We start from the raw sequence: 22,360 nt of genomic DNA on the forward strand, positions 1-22,360 counted from the left end.
TGTGTGGCATTCGATTCAGATGAACGGATCCGCTTTTACAATAAGCCGGAAGACAGGCAAACTGAACAGTGCGTAGCACTGCTATACTTGAAAGAGAAAGAGAGCGAGGTTGGAAAGGGGGGAGGGCGAAAGAAAGCTTGATCCGCGTAAGCGTGAACGGGAAGGGGGAATCAGGCTCTTTGGACTGTCAGCAACGGTGTCGGCCCTCCCTTAAAAAAGTAATCAACTTGTTTCCATCCATCCCTTACAAAAATGGTCTATAGACTTTCTATAGACCTTTATAGACTTTGTTGCCTTCCTGTAGATAGTTACTTTTGCCTAATTCGTAGTCAATAGACTGTCTGTAGACAAGTATACTAAAAGTGGATGGCCATAAATCTATAGAGTGTCCATAGACTGTATATAGGATTTGTTTATAGAAATTGTATAAACTTTATAGATAACAGTCTTTGGGCAGCATATAAAAAGAGATCATGCCGTATAAGCACACCGTGGTTCCTCTGGTTAGTCCTGAAACTTCTCTACAGGCTCCGCTACATTCCTACCTCAGGTCAAAACTGTCTTCTAATTAAAGACTACAATAATCACGCGCTGTTGCCTTTGTGCGGAGTAAATGTGCTTTTCGAAGGGACCGCCCTACTGCTTTGATAAACAGAAATACTTGTCAAGTGTGTCCCTTGGACGCCCAAACGCCTAGTAGTTGTCGAAAGGGAAGTATGTTATCCTCCTAGCGACCAGCGGTGTAATGGACCAGGTTAATGTTCTACGTTGTACTGTGCTTTACTTTTAAGATTTCTTGCGGAACAGGGAGGGGGGGGGGGGGGACGCAGGAAAAGCGGGGAGAACGCGTAAAATGAGGAACACACTGCAGTTTATGCCAACGCATGTTCGCTCTTCGTGTGGGTTAAATTTTTTCGGGTGTCTGTCCACCCATCGGCGAATGCGGTCTTATATAGGAGCGTTCTCTTCTGTAATGACGAACATGCTGGACGAGAGACGCCGCGGTGGCTCAGTGGTTAGGGCGCTGGGCTACTGAGCCGGAGTACCCGGTTTCGAACCCGACCGCGGCGGCCGCGTTTTGATGGAGGCGAGAAGCAAAAGACGCCCATGTGCTGCGCGATGTCAGTGCACATCAAATATCCCCAGGTGGTTGGAATTATGCCGGAGACCTCCACTACGGCACCTCTTTCTGCCTTTCTTCTTTCACTCCCACTTTTATCCCTTCCCTTACGGCGCGGCTGAGGTGTCCACCGAGATATGTGATGCAGTTACTGCGTCGTTTCCTTTCCTCAAAAACCAATTCTAAATTTTCTTCATAAGAGAGCACAATGCTAACGTTAGGCTTCGCCTTTGCGTGTGATTGGTAGCGCCGGCTGTACAACGCGAAGTCGTGACGTCAAGCCTCCGACGTCACACCGTCTTCTGTAGCTGTCACCACCGATGACGGAAGAGCCTGTCTGATGCATATGTAGCCCTCGAAGCGCACGCAACGCCGTCCTCTGCGCGTGGTTGCACTCGGGTTGTGAGCTGTAGAAACAGCAACTGAATGGGCGCTCCTAACAAGCGTCTGCGCGCGGGGCGTCGAACCACATCGCGTGGCTCTGCAGCGTCGCGTCCTCGGCTTCTAGAAACCGCGCGCGCGCGGATCATTTGTCACGAGGCGCCTGGGCGCCTTGGCCCGGCCTTTTGCGGCACCACGCGTCGCAGGCTTGAAGCCACGCCGTCCACGACGACCTCTGCGCCTTTTCAAGGCGACGACGACGACACGTGCTCTGAAAGCGGGCGCATACATCATTCCGGAAAAACGCCCTCTCTGCTTCTCTCTCTCTCTTTCTTTCCCAGTGCATGCGTACCCAATATGTGGGCTGTCACTTCGGAAAGGCTGGAGAAGGAAAGGATTGAAAAGGGGGGATAAGAGAGCCAAAAAGAACGTTCTTCTGAAGGATTCCGACCACTCGTCGCCACCTTTCCATATAAGAAAAGCTGTACAAAACTGCAGAGAGCTTTCAAACCTGCTTTTTGGCGCCAATACCGCGACGGTTCCCGTTTTGCGTGAAGACCACGGTTCGCTGCGTTTTATCGCGCGGCAGGGTTTCACAGCGGTGCCCTCAATGTTCTCCCTATTATAACGTAAGTTTGAACGTAAAAAAAAAAGTGAAATCATTTACTGTATTGCGCCTATGTGATTGAATGTTTTTCCTTAAAAGGGAAAGCTTAGCGTGTTCCGCCTGAGTGATTTAACCAATGGCTTTTGAATACCGTTGGCTCATCGACCCGCCGCGGCGGCTCTCAGTGGTTGGGGCGCTCGGCTTACTAGCCGGAGCATCCGGGTCCGAGCTCGGTCGCGGCGGCCGCGTTTCGTTGGAGGCGAAACGCAGAGGGCCCTCGTGTGCTGTGCGATGTTAAACATCCCCAGATGGTCGAAATTATCCCGGAGCCCTCCATTACGGCACCTCTTTCTCTCTTGTTTCTTTAATTTTCAGTAGCCGAGTGTTCTAACTACTGAACCACCTCGGCGGGTATGCCTCTTCGTCCCTTCCTTCACGGCGTGGTTGCGGTGTCCGCTTAGAAGTGAAACACCTACTGCGCTCTTTCCTTTACTCAAAAAGAAGCAGGATTATATTCACTGGATATAAACAAAGGAAAGGCGCAGTAACTGTCGCACTTTCGCTGGACACGTCAACCGCGCCGTGGAGGGAGGTACGAAGCGCAGAATGAAATGGTTTATGGGGGTTTAACGTCCCGAAGCGACTCAGGCTATGAGCGACGCCGTAGTGGACGGCTCCGGAAATTTCGACCGCCTGAGGTTCTTTGACGTGCACTGATATCGCACAGTACACGGGCCACTAGAATTTCGCGTCCATCGAATTCGATAATCGCTGCCGGGATCTAACCCGCGTCTTTTGGGTCAGCAACCGAGCGCCGTAACCACTGAACCAACGTCCCAAAGCGACTCAGGCTCTGAGGGACACCATAGTGAAGGGCGCCGGATAATTTTGACCACCTGGGGTACATTCCTGCTGCACACAGTCAGGGGTGCACGGACATCGCACAGTGCACGGGCTCTAGCCTTTCGCCTCCATCGAAGTGCGACCGCCGCGGCCGGGATCAAACACGCGCCTTTCGGGTCAGCAGCCGAGCTCATACACTGAAAGAGCAACGCGGCGGCTCGCCGGTAGCGAAATAAGGCAAATATAAAAAGGCGCCATGGCTCCTGATGAATATCGACTGCCCGAAGTTCTGTAATGCACACTAGCACCGCATAACACACTGGAGTCTTTTGCGTTTCGCCTCCATCTCACTTACTCACTCCTTCATCCGTTCCCTTACGGCGCTATTGAGGTGTCAACAGAGAAGGAGAGAGTTACTGCGCTCTTTCTTTTCATCAAAAGCAACCTGCCACCTATGTCCTCCGGATCAGGAGCCGCTTTAACCACTGAGCCAGCGCACTGCAAGCTCATTAGTTTACTAATATAATGTATTACAAAGGTGAGCGCATTAACGGGTCAAAATGCTCTAGCCGCACATTCTCTATAGTAGGATAAAACTTAAAAAAAAACAGCAGTTGCTGACACTGGGCCGCTGTACGCGGCGTCCTGTATTACTCCGCTGGCCAATCGCAACAGTAAAATAAATCAGCGTTTTAGTGTTTGACTATATCGAACAATCCACGTATTAAAAATCTAGAGCTCATTATTTTTTTCTTGTGATAAGCTTCTTGTCTAGGTAACAAGAAACGTTTAAGCAGCCGACTACTTTTTCGTCGTGGAGGAATTCTGTGCGCGGAGGCTGAATGTGGGCGGAGCTTCACTGCAGACTTAAGTTGTATCCGACTATAGACCACAGGCAGCTTGACCCACAAGCCTCGTGGGCCTACCTAGGCAATATTGTCTTCGGGTGATCGAGAAAGTCTTCCGTCATGACGCACTGCGCCTAATCCGCCGTTCGCTTCGGAGAACGTTACACTTGTCGCCGTGAAAAATGAGTTCATCACTACAACGTACCCACCATTACTCAGCTGCTGGTGCGCGCATGTCCTGCGGCGGTGCAGAGTCATGGAAGTAATGTGATGAGTGGCATTTCTTCATTGCCTTCCCTGCTGTTCGCACGAGAGAGAACACTAAGCTGCAACCGTTAAACATTCGCAATAGTGGACCCCCATCTATCGCAACAGGCAACGGAGCGAGTGGCTCCATCTGATGAGAAAAATGTCAGGCAAAAAGCAAAGGAAAAGATGGAAAGAAGATAGAAAGCGCAGGTGACGCACTCGCTTTCTCCCCCCAGCGAAACTCCGCAGAGGAGGGAGGGAAGCTAGGACCGATATGTCACCACCGCCGTTCTGTCGGGCACCGGGGTGCGGTGGATGCGATGCAATGAATGCAGGACTCGAGACCACATCCGGCAGCTCGCTGGAGGGAGGGAGAGTGCGAGGAGTAGGAACGGCCTTAGCGTGTGTATAAGAGGCCAGAAAGAGAGAGAGGAAAAAAGTCAAGAATAGCCCGCAGGAGACAAACGGCCGAGAGAGTGGGGGAGGAGGGAGCGAGATACTTTATTGCAGCAGTATGGATGTAGATAAACGGACTTCGACGCACTTTATTCTCTTCCTTTTCCTGCCGGCGGAGCAGCGTAGGACTCTGCTGCTGCTGCTGCTGCTGCTGCTGCTACCAGGTCGTGCTGCAGCAGCAGCAGTGCCTGGGAACGCCCGACGTGCTCCTCGAGTCGGAAAATGGAGCCATCATTCCCGACCCGCGCAGGAGTGCGAATGAATTTCGTCGCGAGGGGAGGAACAGCCGCTATCGTTCGACGAATGCGTCGTCGTCGTCCCTGATCTGTCGACCGTCGCCTGGCATCGACTCGGCCAGCGGCAGCTGCATTTGCATTCGATCCTGGGCGGACGGCGCGCCTTCTTCCTCCGGGGACGGCCGCCGGCGAGCGATGCGAGACTGCGGGTCCGCCAGCTGGACTTGAAAGTACCGCGTTTCCCGCCGCATACCACCCGTCTTTGTTCAGGTTTTTGCGACATTAGTCGCACCAGAAAGCCTCTGCGGACTTGCGCGGCCCATTAATATGTGCCGTAGTAGTAAACGCAATAGTAGTAGTAGTAGTAGTAGTAGTGGTGGTGGTGGTGGTGGTGGTAGTAGTAGTATTAGTAATAGTAGTAATGGTAGTAGCAGTAGCAGTAGTAGTAGTAGTAGTAGTAGTAGTTGTAGTGGTGGTGGTAGTAGTAGTAGTAGCAGTAGTAGTGGTGGTGGTAGTAGTGGTGGTAGTAGTAGTAGTAGTAGTAGTAGTAGTAGTGGTGGTAGTAGTAGTAGTAGTAGTAGTAGTAGTAGTAGTAGTAGCAGTAGTAGTGGTGGTGGTGGTGGTGGTAGCAGTAGTAATAGTAGTAGCAGTAGTAGCGGTGGTGGTGGTGGCGGTGGCGGCGGTGGTTGTGGTGGTGGTCATGGTAGTAGTAGTCGTAGTAGTCGTAGTAGTAGTAGTATTGAAGGTGAAATTAGCAGTAGCAGCAATTGTAATAGTAATAATCATGGTGGCGCCTAGTTAGATTATTGGGTGACTTGGTTTGTTACGATGAAAGATATGGCCCCATGTGTGCTTTGGTCATCCTTCTGTGTCGTCGAGCAGAGCTTTATTCTCTTCATATAGATGACCGCATCCCTTTACTCCAATGCCCAGCGTTCCACATGGTGATAGCCTCACAACTTATACGCACTGTTTGATTTCAATCAATACACATTTTTGGATAAAAATGCTACAATGGAAGAAGAGCGCCGTTCTTGAGGCTTGGTTATCGAATAGGCGGACTCCCCGTCCGAGCACCTCTGCGATTATTAACTAATTACATAACATGTCCTAAATACCTTCGAAATCATCACCATCATTATAAGCTAGACTGCGCCCTCTGCGGGGCAAAGGCCTCTGGCTCCAACATCCATCCCGTTAACCCTGTCCTTCGCCAGTTGCGGCCACCGTATCCCCGCAAACTTCTTAATCTCGTGCGCCCACCTAACTTTCTGCCGCCCCCTTGCTACGATTGCCTTCTCTTGGAATCCACTCCGTTACCCTTAAGGACTAGCGGTTATCTTGCCTTCGCATTACGTGCCCTGCCCAAGCCCATTTCTTCCTCGTGATTTCGAGCAGGATGTCATTAAACCGCTTTTGTTCCCTCACATACTCTGCCCTCTTCCTGTCTCTTAAAGGGCAACTGCAGCACTTTTTTGAGAATTTCGCGATATCCAAGGATTCAAATCTATATAGGTTGTAGGTAAAGCATGCCAAGTGTTTTCGCACTAGCATTTAAAATAGTGACGTAATCGACGATTGAATTTTGCGCTTCTCCTCGATGCATCGGAGTAGTGCAGAAAAACTCAGCGTGACGTCACGGAAGGTATGATTTTAAATTACCGCTGTCGTCAGCCACGTCCTTCCTTGATTCGTTAGACGCTGCCAAACAACTCTCGGCAGGGTTCGCCTTCTGTGGCGTTGGTTTTTTTCCTTCAAAGCAGGCGTTTGTGTGTTGAAAATGTACCGATACCTTCGATGACGTCATCATGCGCCCCCCACTTGGCGTTGTGCGCTGCAGAGAAGCTTGAAGGGCGTCCGGATTTTAATCGGCGATTACTTCACTATTTTAAGTGCTAGCCCAAAAAGACTTCGCATGCTTTACCTGCAGGTTCCACACATTCGACCCACTTAAGCTCGTTGATTTCTAAAACCTATGCAGTTTCCCTTTAAAGGGAAACTGCATACGTTTTAGAAATCAACGAGCTTAAGAGGGTCGAATGTGTAAAAGTTGCAGGTAAAGCATGCGAAGTCTTTTTGGGCTAGCACTTGAAATAGTGAAGTAATCGGCGATTAAAATCCGGACGCCCTTCAATCTTCTCCGCAGCGCACAACGCCAAGTGGGGGGCGCTTGATGACGTCATCGAAAGTATCGGTACATTTCCAACGCACAAACACCTGCTTTGAAAGAAAAAAACAACGCCAGCGAAGGCAAACAATGCCGAGAGTTGTTTGGCAGCATCTAACAAGTCAGGGCAGGGTGCGGCTGACGACAGCGGTAATTTGCAACCATACCTCCCGTGACGTCACGCTGAATTTTCCTGCACTCCACGGGTGCTTTGAGGAGAAGCGCAAAATTCAATCGTCGATTACGCCACTATTTTAAATGCTAGTGCAAAAACGCTAGGCATGCTTTACCTACAGCCTATATAGATTTGAATCCTTAAATATCGCGAAATTCTCAAAAAAAGTGCTACAGTGGCCCTTTAACTTTAACCTATCATTTTCCTTTCCATAGCTTTCTGCGTTGTTCTTAACTTTAACCATTTTCGTTCAAGCCCCACAGGCGAGTACCGGTAAGATACAGCTGTTGTATACTTTTATCTTGAGGAATAATGGTAAACTGCTATTCATGACCTCAGACAACCTGCCATACGCACTGCACCCCATTCTTATTCTTCTAGTTATTTCCCTCTCATGATCCGGATCAGCGGCCACGACCTGCCCTAAGTAGACGTATTCCCTTCCCATTTCCAGCACCTCGCTACCACTTCTAAACCATTGTTGCCTTCTGAGACTGCTGAACCTTACTTTGGTTTTCTGCTTATTACTTTTTAGACCCACCGCTCTGTTCTGCCTGTCTAACTCATTGATCACGCTTTGCACTTCATTTCCTGAGCGACTTATCATGGCAATCTCATCAGCGAATCGCAGATTACAAAGGTGTTCTCCATTAACTCTTATCCCCAACTGTTCCCAATCCAGGGCTCAGAACGCCTCCTAATAAGGGAGTAATTACTCATTGACGTGAGTAATTACTCCCTTATTAGGAGGCGTTCTGAGGCCTGGATTGGGACATGAGTAATTGCTCCCTTACTACAAACCTACTCCACCTTGGAGGATTCCTCTAAACATTTGACCAACCCAGAACACCTCCTGTAAACAGGCGATGAATAGCATTGGAGAGATCGTGTCTCCCTGCCTAGCACCCTTTGGAATTTTATTGCTGACTTAATTGGGTACTAAGGTAGCCGTTGTAGATATCTTCCAGAATTTTTACTTAAGACACTTCTACACCCTGATTCCGCAATGCAGGTATGACTGCTGAGGTTTGGATTGAGTCAAATGCCTTCTCGTAATCCACGAAGCTACATTTAGGAATTGTTATCTTCTGCACATTTCGCTATCACCTTATTTATACTGTGAAATATTGTGTTGTAACTCAGCTGCACTGCATCAAATGGAACGCCGTGTAGATTACATGGGTGCTACTGCTACCACGTTTTACACCTCTAGACACTTTGGGTCGCTGCCTCCGCCATTGACTTAGCATCCTACTGTACACCACGTGAGCCCTGGATTAATTCGGCTCCGTGTACCTCTGCAGTGACCCATTGGCAACGCCTTCCAATGTAAACTCTTCGGTTTTCATCCAGAAACGGCTGTTTGCTCACAATGTGGCGCAACTTGAATGCGACTAGCAGAGTGGAAAATGTGGTAAGCGTACGGCTCAACCCTCCCCCTCTGCCCTTCTCTGTCAGGCTGTCTCCCGGACCGGTGCAATCTCTCAAGTGCGCGCGCGTTTGAAAAGAAGAGCAGCGGAGAGAGAGAGAGCGAAAAATACTCGAAGGCGGGATGGGGGTGGAGGGGGGGGGGTTGAATTGAGCTCCGGTACCCTTCTGAAACTGGAAAAATGCCAGAGAAGAGAGAGAGGAGGAAAGAAATGCGCGCATCACCACTGATCCGGCGCACACGTACACGGGTCCCGAAAACGTCCGCCCGGAAGAGTGGGAAATTTATCTCTCTCACTTAGGAAAGGCTTTCGATTTCATTTCACACTTAATGGTTATTTTTCACTCTTCTCTCGTACTGTCGAGAGGTGCATTTACTGAATTTGGCGGCCAGTGTTCGTGATCCGCGAAGAGAACTCTGGAAAGTTCTAGTGCGTGTTTTTCGTATGGGGTTTGAACGCTATATTTCCCTTTTCTATGTTGTTCGGGAACGCCAGTCCCCAATTGTTCCCTAAGTTAGCGAAGGTTCCCCAATTCGACCGTCTCTTAATTATCAGCTCCCTTAGCGCAAACACTGCGAACGTTTTGGTCTTGCGTCGCACGGAAACAAAAAAAAAGCACTTGTATGGTAAAGGTAAGTACAAAACTACAGTGCTTACAGCTACACACATGCGCCACACCCACGCAAACCTGCTCCCACTATCGGGGTCAAATCAAGCGCGAGCGGAGGCGACAATTCAAATAAGACCACACAAAAAAATAATAATTTATGAGATGCATCCGCGGTTCCCTATCACTTTCGAAAAGCGCTCTTTTGTACACATACATATGTACGCAAGTGCGTACGTATGCTCTCAGCATGCAGAAGCAGCGGCCTCCCAAATCCTCCCCACTCTTCCCAAAGTGTTCCTCTGTTCGCACGCTCAAATCCCGGCAGTCCGTTCCCGGGGGGATTTAGGGAGGAGGCGGGGGAAATCTCTCAGCGCTCTGGGTACCAGAAGAAGGTGCGTCGGCGCCACTCTCCTCCCCCCTTCCCTCTTTCTCCCTATGTGTGCTCTTCTCCTTCCAGGACTCGTGCGTCCCCGCCGCTTTTCTCGTGCAAACATGGGGAGCGCACTTCCCCAATCCTCTCCCCCTTTCGGGGCGGCCATTACGTTCGACAGGGACGCAGGGGACAACCCACCACTCGGGCCCAATTTGTCCACGCGTTCGGGAGCAGAGTGGTGCTGTGTGCCGGACACACACCGTTCGTATATACCCGAAGGTCGGGGGGGGAAGAAAACCGTTCGAACTCCCTTCTCGGAAAGCGGCTTATGCGCTCTTGGCCGCCCACGTCACTACCGTTACGTTCAGAGTCCATCGGCAGCCCGCGGTCCCGCTCTGCAGCAGAAGCAGTGGTCGGTGTGCGAGCCCTAAAAGTGGCGGGACGACGAAGCGCCAGTAGACGAATGAGAGACAAAGGGTCGCTATGAAGGCGTTGGGAATACTGCATGGCCGCTGTTCTTGAAACTCACGATGGCAGCTTCTTTCTTGCGTTTCTTTTTCTTTCACTCACTCTTTCTTGCGCTGTCAGTGCACCTGCTATGTTCGACAGGCGAGGTGCCTTTATATCGTGATGGCGCAAAAAGAGCTCCAGCTGATGCTGATTCGAAGGGGCAATCTGTCACTCTTTTCAACCGGCATATGTGTGCGCGTCTTGAAAGAAAAAAAAAAGGGGGGGGGGGGGGGGAGACGGCGTTCGTCTGGTTTTGGTCGTTTTTACCAGTAAGTAATTGAATGCAACTTATTACGCATGTTCTTTTTATTGATAGAAGTAAAGTTAAGAGTCAGCTAGGGAAAGTAGCGATGAATTGTGTGTGAGAGAGAGAAGACAGAAGTCGAGTTGATGAATTGTTTGCAGAAATAAAGAGCAGGGAACCGACTCGGGACGGGACATATGTGACGCGGAAAAAAACAACAGAGGTCACCTAATTCCGTTATGTGTTGGCAACAAGATAGCATTAGAAGCTGTTGATGCCATTGCCAGAAGTGACTGATGAGGCTTGCGACACCGAGGTTGCTCTTCCCGACAAATGCTCTTCCTTTGCATCACCTGTCATGGTTGGAAGGTAGAGGCTTCGCACTGACAAACAAGGCCTGATGACGTCGCTTCCCTCCAGCCAGTAGAATTTCTGTTGCTGTTGAACTAACAACAGGTGGCACATACCCACTCTAGCAGATCGGCTAACCTTGACAACCTAAGAGGCCATGTATATAGTGCACATGATGCATGGTGAAGGCGAACCTGGGAGAGGTGAGAGAGGACAGGGAAGTGCGCTTGATGTGCCACGCCTCTTTTTATAACCCTGACCAATCCCTCATTGTGGGTACGTGCCACTCCAACAGAGGACAACAACAACAACAACGACAACAACAACAACGACACTGAGAGGTTAGGTTTTGAGGCAATGCTTGTGGAGACTAGTAGCAATATACATCGTACTACGCTTGTAGACGTGGGCATCCAGATCAGCTTGAATCGTTCGCTGAGGTTCCGCCTCGAGGTCGCAGCGAAGTTTGGTCCGCCAGAACATGGCGTTCAGCACCTACAGTTGCTCTTCTGCATTGGTTCTTTTCTTTTCCATCACTTCTAAAGCTTTCGCAGTGCCGTCTAGTCCGCACCGCAGGCAGGGGTTGTTGTCCGTGGTATAAGCGAACTGTGCCTCTTAGTACACACTCCCGCGCGCGCGTTCGCACCGCTGACGGGGCGAGATAGGGACTTCGTGTCGCAGGCTGCGTCGTATGGCGCGAGCGCGCGGGCCCCACTAGGGGCCCGGAACCACTCGTGCTGCGGGCAGCCAGCCGTATCCGTAGCTTATCGCGCAACCCGCGAGTCCTCACCAGTCCGCGACTCCGCCGAATCGGGGCGCCTGCCACCAGAGACTGCGCTTGAAGCGGAGCGCTTTCGCAAGATCCCAAAACCATGCCCTTTGCGTGTACCGAACGATTCGCCGCGTCGCTGCATTAAGTTAAGGCGTTCGGATGCCGAGAACGAGGTCGCGGTATCGAATCGCGAGTGCATTTGTAATGGAGGCGACACGGAAAATCGCCCATGTGCTGTAGGATGTTGGCAACAGAAACAACTCCAGGCTGTCGAAGTTAGCGTATAATCCTCCGCTGCGCCGTCTTTCATAGACCAGGTACACCATCGGCACGCTAAACCTTATACAGGGTGTTTCACATAACTTGAACCAAGGATTTAAAAAAAAGTAGCTCACCGGAGCTGGGCGAGACCAAGGATATATTGTTTCCCGTCGTGTGGCACTGTTCAGAATTTTTTTTAATTGCGCTTAATTACTTAATTAGCTAAGATCAATTTATTGTTCACTTTACGGTCACCTGCTTTCCCTTAAGTTGTAGAGGGGGTTAAGAAAGAACTGTAAAAAAAAAAAAACGTCACTACGTTCATGTGCTACTATATTCCAGCGCTCCCAACCGTGTTTTGAACGAATTAAGCGTGCACGCTGACCGTGCCCAAATGAGCGGCCGCCGCCCAGTTCGGCAGGCTGCAAAATGGTAGAATAAAAAAAAAAAACGGACGCTATCTTGAAGTACTCGACTTTACTCTTTTCCCTGCTTTGTTTTGCCTATGCGATGGCTCAGTAGAAGCTCCATCTGAACTGGCTGTCGGTGGCCTGCTTATCCCTTATCGCAGATCACGGCGCGCGCTTTCCATGTTCGGGAAGAATGTGCTGACGGCCTATCAAGTCTATGCTGAGAGCGGCGTCGGCCACTCACTTCCATACGGTGAGGGGGCGCACTTCGTTCACTCAGGACCCGCTTGGCGGCGCTGTAGGTCTTCAGCCCCGTTTGTCTAAAAAACTGGCTTGAATTACAGCTCGCACTTTGTCGTCGAAGCAAGGTCGGTCATGGCAGAAGGCAACAACCCCAGCAGTTACCGGTAAGCGCGCCGACCAGAACAGAAACGACTACTTATTAGACCCAAATGGGCGACTTTCTCTTGGAAGGACGGCGCCATGTTTTTCACGGTAAGAGCGCAAAAGCCGCAACGCTTAGTCCTGAGAGTCGCATGCGCATACACTAACGCCATTTTAATTACCTTGTAACCCGAAACACCTATGGTCAGTGCCGCATTCAGTATTGCGGCGCGAAAGTATGAAATAGTGTATCACTTGAAATTAAAATGGCTAACAATTTCCTGCTTTCTATTAAGCGCTTCTGCTTTTCGAAGGTTGAGGGTTATGTTTGTTAATCATTTTATGTCTGCTGTTGAGTGTTGTTCGCTATTACTTTGTTCACTGATTATTTATAACCGAGTTTCATGTTTGTATGTTCTGTTGTTGTAATAACAGATATGTACATTGGGCCTATTCTAGCTTCGGCTATTGGCCCAGCAGTTTTTGCAAACGTTTTTAAATATCTGAAATGAAAGTAAAGAAAAAAAGAAAGAAAAATTGCTCCATCACTCGCAACAAAACAGCATGAAATTTAGAACGCGCGTACTGTTCAATCTAAGGGAACACGAGCGATTTTAATATCAGAGTGAATAGCGGCCATAAGGTACGAATACTGAAACGTTGACCAAATAGCTACGTGGCCATGTCAGAGCATAGCGCATCAAAGACAGTGGCAGTGAGGACGCGTCTAGCAGGAGCGTATATGACGGATTCAAAGAAGATTCCTTTCAGAAAGCTCGCCGTCCATCGTAAATTTAGCACGGCAGCCAAAATTGGTGGAAGTATCATAACCGAGAGAAAAACCTGCAGTGCACGTTTCACTGGAATATGGTAACCGCTCAAAGAAACTCACGAATATGCCCTTTAAATTTCGCTTATAACTGGTTTAGATGGTTTTCTTAAAATTCCGCACTCCCGCTTTCTTTATGTTGTTTATTTCCCTGAAGTTTTAGCCCACGAAAAATAATATGCCAACTTCGCGAACAAATTCGCAGGACGAAAGTTCACTTTCGCCAAAACAAATAAAATGATCATTAGCGTCTATGCTTTGCTGAAGTAATCAGCTATCTTGAAGATCGTACCTCTATTTTTAAACACCCGCACCCAACACTTCCGGACTTATCCGGAGTTATTAATCACATGCATTCACCGATAGACGCTGTATTTTTCAAGCATCAATATTTTATTTGTTTCTCTAAGGCATCTGTTCGCATTCTCTAGCAAAGGTTGTTTCTTAGTCTCGCAGCTAAATATTCACCTAATATCATTGCATGGGTGAAAGATTTTGTCTCTATAGAATTCAGTGCACATCTCCAGCTCGTTATGGGATTGTCACGTCTGGAGTTCCACGAGGTAGTTTACGAGTACTTTTACTTTCTTGTAAATCTATATGAACGACTTACCTAGTTACTTAAAGTCTAGAATTATACTATCTGCACATGACTGCACAATGTATCGTTTATTACGTGTCTTACACGGATTGTTAGTGACTGAAATTCGACCTAGATGCAGTAATTACAGGGTACTCTCAAGACTTTACCAGAATTCGAATCCCACGATCCACTCCCTGAATACCAATACTGTAGTATCACTACAACTCACAAAGTACCCTGGCATAAAACTTCAGTCGTATTTAGCACCAAATAATCATGTTCACCTTACTCTAGGCTCCACTAACCGCACCCTCGGACGTCTCAATCATGATTGAAAGCACGCGCCGATGCAAGTAAAAGACTCTCATCGTCACATTAATCTCTTCCAAACTTGAACACGTATCTGCCATTTGGGATAACGAACAAACATTATCAGTAACGTCGAAGCATTGCAAAACCATGCTGCTGGACTCATATTTTCAGTTTAGTCACGTAACAGTAACACTAGCGCCACAGTATTGAAGAAAAAGTGCAGTGTCAGACGCCTCAGTTCATTGCAACAGAATTGTCCGGTTATCTCTTTTCCATAACGTGGGTCGCCAGCCTTCCTTTCGTGATGAATTCTTTCAGTCACCACCCGTCATCTATCGTCGCCATTACCGTTCGCATAAGATTAGACTAGCTGACTGTCAATCATTCCAATATGATCGTTCTTTCCTACAGTACACAGTAGCATAATGGAATGCTCAATGGCCATACATTACCACAGAATCTGATCCCGCTAATGTTTAAAAACTTGTATGTCCACCTACTCATATTGTTTCAATTTTGGTGATTTTGCGTGTTTTTGTGCGTTTTGTTGTCTTCTATTGTTTCTTTTTATTCTGCTGACGCATTATCTGTTCTATTGCCTACGTCCCCCCCCCCCCCCCACGCATCCCCCCTCCAGAAACCAGGCTCATATCCCTTTCCGCAATTTCCTTTCCGTAATCTTGTTGAGAACTCCCCCCCCCCCCCCCCAATACGTGAAATTACCTTGGTCCCCTGGTTCCCAAAAAATTCCCGCTTACGTGCCTAATGAGGGCCTTCGGGGTATTTTTCAATAAATAATAAATACATAAATAAAATTCAGAAGTAACCAGCGATTCCAGGAGAAAATGCTTTTTGTACCTAACTATGAGTCGGCAGAAAAACAAAAGCTCTTACTTCAAACGTTCTAGAACAGAGAAGAGCGCTGCTGTAATTGTTGTAATTTTATTTCCGTACGGTGCGATGCCATTACAGCAATCTCTATCTCGAGGACGACGGGAACTATCTCCCTTTCCTTTCTGTATCTTTCTTTCCTTCATCCTTTCTTCTTTCAGTGGCTCTTGTTCTGCCCTTCCTTCCTTCTTTGTGTGCGCGCGTCAGCCCTGTGATAGACCCACACCGGCAGGTTGTGCTGACGCGAGTCGTACGTCCCAGGCCATCGCTCCAGTTGGTACGCTAATCCCCGCGCCACGCCCATGCCTCGGGAGCTAATCCGTCCAGACGAGATCAGGCGCGGCGCTTGGGAGCTCCCCAACTACCGCTAGAGGTGGGGGCGGAGTGGGAGAATAAGATTTATTTACGGCTGCTCACGACGAGAGGTGGAGGTTAGTGAGAGAGCGGCATTTCCTTCGAACCAGCCACGCGACCAGTGCAGTTACACAACTCCGGGTGAGAAAGAAAGAAAGAAGGAAAGGAAGAAGGAAAGGAAGAAAGAAAGAAAGAAAGAAAGAAAGAAAGAAGGAAGGAAAGAAGGAAAGGAAGAAGTAAAGAAAGAAAGAAGGAAAGAAAGGAAGAAAGAAGGAAAGGAAGAAAGAAATAAAGGAGGAAAGAAAGAAAGAAAGAAAGAAAGAAAGGAGGAAAGAAAAAAAGAAAGTAGGAAAGAAGGGAAGAAAGAAGGAAGGAAAGAAAGAAAGAAGGAAAGGAAGATAGAAAGAAAGGAAGATAGAAAGAAAGAAAGAAAGAATGAAGGAAAGAAAGAAAGAAAGAAGGAAAGAAAGAAAGAAAGAGAGAAAGAAGGAAAGAAAGAAAGAAGGAAAGGAAGATAGAAAGAAAGAGAGAGAAAGAAAGAAAGAAAGAGAGAAAGAAAGAAAGAAAGAAGGAAAGGAAGATAGAAAGAAAGAAAGAGAGAGAAAGAAAGAAAGAACGAAAGAAAGAAAGAAGGAAAGAAAGAAAGAAAGAGAGAAAGAAAGAAAGAAGGAAAGGAAGAAAGAAATAAAGGAGGAAATAAAGAAAGAAAGGAGGAAAGAAAAAAAGAAAGTAGGAAAGAAGGGAAGAAAGAAGGAAGGAAAGAAAGAAAGAACGAAAGAAAGAAAGAAGGAAGGAAAGAAAGAAGGAAAGAAAGAAAGAAAGAAAGAAAGAAAGAAGGAAAGAAAGGAAGAAAGAAAGAGAGAAAGAGGGAGAAAGAAAGAAAGAAGGAAAGAAAGGAAGAAAGAAAGAGAGAAAGAAAGAAGGAAGGAAAGAAAGAAAGAAAGAAAGAAAGGAAGAAAGAAAGGGTGCCATAAGCACTCCCTTTCGTCCTCACTTTTTGTTTGCACTCTGCGTGGTGCTCAACCGCCGACGGCCGTTCGCAGTGGTTCGGCTACGCACTGGCCCCGCGGTCCTGCCTTCACGCCTGTTGTGCGCTCGTTACCCGGGTTTCGGGCGACAACCTGTCACTCCTGATTTGTTTTGTTGAGGGACTGCGTACTACGTGCGGTGGGTTCGTTTTCCTTCTTTCTACTTCTTTTTTTTTTGCCCTGGCTGTTATTGTTTTGCGGCGAGGGAAACTTCCGGCAAATCATCGGCGCTCCCTGGGGCCCACAGCATAGGCACTGAGCGAGTGATTTCGTGCGAGGTGACAACCCTGTGAATATCGGCTGCTGTGAAGCGGCAGAGTCGCGTCGTGAAGGCCGAGAAAGATGACAAGCCGGACAGCTACTGTCTAGAGCGTACTTCAATGCTTATTATCTCATTTCATCCTTCATTCGTTCCTCTCTTCCCTTACTTCTTTCTTCCTTACGTTCTCTCCTTCTGTCTTTTCATGCCACTCGGGAAATATTGCGCGGAAGCTGTGACCAGTGGCGGATAAAGTGTCGACAGGTCAAAAAACAAATAATCACCCTTTCACCAACGACTGCTGTTGTGCACTTCACGGCTTCTCAAGGAAGTGCTAAACTTCTAAATGTTGCAATCCAGCGTCAAACAGCGACATTACAAAAATTTTAGCATGGACCTTACCACGATCACGAGCCCCAATGCTGCGTGAAGTCTAGAGCATGAATTGAAGACTAGTTCACAATTGTTTCAAATGGAATTGTTCCAGCAACCAGCGCGCCGAACTGCACATACATCTAACCTGAAGCCATCATTCTCACTCACTGTAATAAAAAAACGCCTTCCCATGAGTCGCGGTGATGGTATGCCCGCATCAGAGAGGTTTAGCATAGTGCGATCCGCATTCCACTACCACGGCCTTATACGCATCGATCCGTCGGCGCATGCGCAGAAACCTCGTGGTTGCGACCGCGTATCGCGCTGTGCTAAAACTCTCTATTAATGGAGCCTTTTCAACAGCGCCTTCAGGTGACACTGCCGGAGACCTCGGGCGGGTACCGACAGCAGCTTTACCCCCCCCCCCCCCCCCTTTTTTTTTTTTGCCAGATAGACTTTCGGGCTCCAAATGCTCCTCTCACGAAACCAGGGGGACGCGCCATTTCATGGAGTTCCTGCGCTCTGTCTAGCTATCAGAAAACGCTTTCAAAGCGCCATGCTGCCCTGAAAGCGTTCTTGGATCACTGTGGTGGCAGGCTCGCACTTTGCGCGTTCGCATTCACGGCTATACTGCGCGATTGGAGAGCACGTGCGGCATCGTCAGAAGCCGCGCAGCTGCCGTCCAATCGCCACGTCACACTGCGGAGTTTAGACGCTTGGATGAAACGTGATAATGGGCCCCTTTCGCGCGGCACCGCGCAAGACACGTCGTCACGGCAGAGCCTATTCTAACAATAAGCGTGGCGAAGGCGGAAATAGTCCGTCCTGAACGGATGAAATTTCCTTTTTGTCTCTTAGTAGCGGAAATGCACCCTCTGTCTCGATTGTTGCTTCAAGCACATGACCCACTCAGTTCTTGGAAGCGTCTTTGAAACCGTCTCCGAGTCCCTCGTTTTAAGAAAAAAAAATTAATGTACTGATTGATTTGTTCATAGACCAGACCGCCAGTCGGTCGACCGGTTGATTTACTTACTACCTGTTTGATCGGTAGGTGATTGATTGATCGGTAGATGATTGAGTGATCGGTTAATTGATAGACCAATGGATTTTCTGTGTGATCGATCGATCTTCGATTGATTGGTCGTGGTGTTGGTCATTAGGTCGACTTATCGGTCGATCAACCAACCGTCCGTAGTAACTGAACTGACTGGCATGACTGGACTATATACCGCAGCGGTGGCCTAGTGGTCTGAGCATCCGTCTAGCATGCGGGAGGTCCGGGGTTCGATCCCCAGTGCCGCCGGGTACCCACCGGTGATAACAATGGGTACCAGCTTTCCCCTGGTCTGGTGCTAGGCTTATTCAGGGTGAAAGGCATTGAAAATGGGTCTTTGACCCGATCTTCAGTACAAGAAATACCTTGTGCCATGGCGCTCCTTGGCCACAAATGCTCTTGCACCATAAAATCCATCATCATCATGACTCGACTAGCCTGACTGTCTCCACTGACTGGCCGAACGTACAGTCTTTGCCAAAAGTAACCAGGCTGTACGGTTTTCTTCTCAGTCGTGTATTAAGGCTATTATGCCAGCCCTCAAGCTCTAAATCTCTGTATGGTAAGTAGAACCCCTGTCCTCACTTTCAAAGAAGTTTTTGATCTTCAGAGACGCTGTGAGGGCTCTACAACACGAATGAAAAGCAAACCATGCAGCCTGGTTACTTTTGGCAAAGGCTGTATACCGACTCGACAAGCTAGCTGTCCCTTATTACATTTCGCCTTTGGGTCGGCTCTCGCAGGGGCTTCTCGCAAGACCGCATATATGACAGACCGCTCTGTCGAATGTGAGGGGGAGGATGACGTACCTGGCTGCAGTTGAGCCCGTTGAGGGGCAGGCACTGCTCGTGCACCTGCTCGACGGCGCCGGTGCGCTTGGCGAGCCTCTGGGCCTCCTGGGCGAGGAAGAGGTCGAGCACGGGCACCCCCCTGGCGCGCACGTCCCCCTCGGTGAGCGAGTCGACCATGAGCAGCACCCAGATGGGCCGCTTGCGCTCCCAGTCGCCCGTGATGGCGTGGAACAGGTAGTCGGCGTACAGGCCCCGGCCGCGCTGGTCGGCCGTCATCCACGACGACATCTTGGCGCGCACGTACTCCAGGTGCCTGAGAGATGGTGTCCCTTGTAGAAATGGTCTATAGACAGTCTGTAGACTTCTTGTAGACTCTATTGCCTTCCTATGTTTTTTTGTCTATTCATTGTCTATAGACAAAAGTCTGCTAAGAGTGTTTGGCCATAAACCTATAGATTCTCTATAGACTGTCTATAGTGTTTGTATTGCCTATAGACTTTTCTCTACGATTTGTCTGTTTAGAGCATAGAGACTTTATAGACACAACTCTATAGACTGTCTAGAGAAAATCCTGTAAGGGAAGCGTTGTCCCGGTATCATTAGAGTTCATTCGTGACCCAGCCCAAAAGAAACATTGACACGGCAGGCAGCGTGTCGTTTTGAATGCAAAAAGCACTGACTAGTGTGTCTCCATTCGCCCTACGCCCTTATAAAAATGGTCTATAGATAGCCTATAGACTTCTTATAGACTCTACTGCCTTCCTATAGATTTATTTCTGTCTGTACTCATAGTCGGTAGACTCTCTATAGACAAAAGTCTAAAGTTTATGGCCATAAATCTATATATTGTCTATGGACTCTCATAGCATTTGTATTGCCTATAGACTGTTCTCTAGGATTTGTCCAGAGAGAGCCTGTACACTTTATAGACAGAAGTCTATAGACAGTCTGTACACTTCTTATTGACTCTATTGCCTTCCTATAGATATTTTTTTTCTCTATGTAATCATAGTCTATATACTCTCTATAGAAAAAAGTCTACTAAAAGTGTATGACCAGAAATCTACAGACTGTCTATAGCATTTGTATTGGCCATAGTCTGTTCTCTGGGATTTGTCTATAGAGAGTCCATAGACTTTGTAGACAGAAGCCTATAGACAGTCTGTATACTGTCTAAAAAAATTTATAACGGCCGTCTCAGAGGAGCGGCGTGTCTGGCGAAAAATTTCAGTAAGAAAACCGCGAAAACATTTTTTGTTTTCCATCGAAGATAGATAATCTAAGAAGAGCACCGGTGAAATATAGGACCCCCCCCCCCCCCCCCTCCCCTTTTCCGAGAAGGAGAGTCCCTGACCTTCGCAGCCTGGCGAGCAGTTCGGGCGGCAGGACGTCGGCCAGCGAGCGGCCCTCGGGCAGCAGCTGGCAGTTGGCGAGCGCCGCCAGCGTGCCGGGGTCCAGGAGGTCGAGCTCGAAGACGACGCTGTCCGCGTTGCCGAAGGCCCGCTTGGCGTTCTCCGGCACGTGGTCCCAGACGCGCGTGTACGGCACGTGGATGGTACCGAAGAAGTACGACGGCGGCTCGCCGCGGGTCGACCACAGGAAGGAGCGAACGCCGCCGCTCTGCGCCCGTCCCAAAGAACAATATCATATGTATATACAGGGTGTTTCACCAAAGACATTGTACAATTTTTACAAATAGGCTTCTTGAGTTTCAACGGCGGTTTTTTCGGATAGCATTGTCAGCGGTGTAGTACAGCAGAAACCAGACAAGATGTGTTAACTGTTTGTTTATTGGGGTTTAACGTCCCGAAGCAACTCAGGCTATGAGGGACGCCGTAGTGAAGGGCTCCGGAAATTTCGACCACCTGGGATTCCTTACCGTGCACTGACATGGCACAGCACTCGGGCCTCTAGAATTTTGCGTCCATCGAAATTCGTCCGCCGCAGCCGGGATCGAACCCGCGTCGGATCAGCAGCCGAGCTGAAACCAGATAATATGTGCTAATTAACTAGCATACTGGTTAACAAATATTGAGTAGTTAACTTTGTAACTATTACAGCTAGGCTCCTTAATTATTGAGAGGCGTGTAGCACGCTGCAAATAACATTCATGTCAGTTTGTATAATTTCGAAAATGCGATTACCCTCGGCGCTGTAGGCCAACAAATTTTGGCCGTTTCGGCGAGTTACGTACACTGGAGAGGTTGCTTCGCCTGCAAGCTTCTCGAATGCGCATGTATTTTGGTGCAATGTAGCCAGAATCTGTTGGGCCACAGCGCCGAGGGTAAGCGCGTTTTTGAAATTCTAAATATTAACATGGATGTTACTTACAGTTACTTACACGCCTGTCAGTAATAAACGACCCTAACAGTAATAGTTCACAAGTCAACTTTTGAATATTAGTTAACTAGCCTGCTAGTTAGCACGTCTCAGCCGTATTCTCATGTACTACACCGCCTACAATGCTATGCCGAAAAAGCTCTCGTCTAACTCAAAAAGCCTATTTTTGAAAGCTGTGTAATGTAACAGGTGAAACATATGTATATGTATCAGCAGCGCGAGCACAAAACGGAATAAGAAGATAGTACACCGCGCTGTATAGCTTCTGCACATGCCGTTGCTAAATGCTTGCCAACGATGTTAAGACCCACTAAATTGATAGAAATTACACGTTAAGATACCATGAATGACTTGCCGCACTGGATTCCGAGCTATTCCATCACCGAACGCCGTTTCTTCCTACCGTGTGCAAAAGCCATTTTGTCGTCTATGTTTGACCGTCATCCTCGGGGCTTGGTATGCCGTACTGATGCACTGTAGCGTAGACGCAGTAAGGCTAATCGTATAATACCTTTATACATTTCTGGCGTCGCAGAATCTATGTAGAACTACTACTGAGATGCGACCCATATGGAAAGATTAATCTTTCTGCGGCTGTAGCAATCTGTCGACAAGCAGGTGTATCACTGCTTGCACGGTTCTTAGGCAAGAAATAGATAGGCATCTTTTCCGAGTGTGTTAGGTTGTGCGTTCTGGATTAATTGCATTCAGATTTGAACCCTGTACCTCTCGCGTATAATGAGGCCGATATTGTGCCACGACAACAGGTCCAGATGTTCGTGAACTTCCAAGCACACGACTGGCTAGGCTGGAGCAACCAGCGCCAGAAGTCCAAGCATTTACCATCCACCAATCTCCCTGCAGTCCCATTTTTCTGATGAACGTCTCTTCTCAGTTTGCAAATCAATTGACAAGGGTACTTACCAACTAAGCGCAGAGCATTACATAGTATCGCGTGCGTTCCTATATCTGATCTTCTCGATGCCTTAACGTAACGCAAACGAATGCTTGCGCCTTGCCGTGTACCTACGCCGTTTCAAACGTTTCTGCGGGCAAGCACCAACGGGGAACAGTATGTGGACACCACCTTGATGTTACTCTCAACGTTTCCCATCCA

At 48.4% G+C, this 22,360-nt stretch overlaps 1 protein-coding gene across 2 annotated transcripts in view; it reads right to left on the reverse strand.

The window, feature by feature from the left end:
• Positions 1–22,360, reverse strand: part of LOC149365886 (metalloprotease TIKI2-like) — a 149,405-nt gene that overhangs the window by 20,690 nt on the left and 106,355 nt on the right. For both annotated transcript variants that reach the window (XM_089547048.1, XM_089547042.1), the window contains 2 exons: positions 20,258–20,523; positions 18,922–19,216 (listed from right to left, as the gene is read on the reverse strand). In XM_089547048.1, coding sequence (XP_089403174.1) covers positions 18,922–19,216; positions 20,258–20,523 — 561 coding nt within the window. The remainder of the gene's footprint in view (positions 1–18,921; positions 19,217–20,257; positions 20,524–22,360) is intronic.

Source organism: Amblyomma mixtum, chromosome 1 (genome assembly GCF_055824585.1).
Source record: "Amblyomma mixtum isolate Tamu chromosome 1, ASM5582458v1, whole genome shotgun sequence".
NCBI lineage: Eukaryota > Metazoa > Arthropoda > Arachnida > Ixodida > Ixodidae > Amblyomma > Amblyomma mixtum.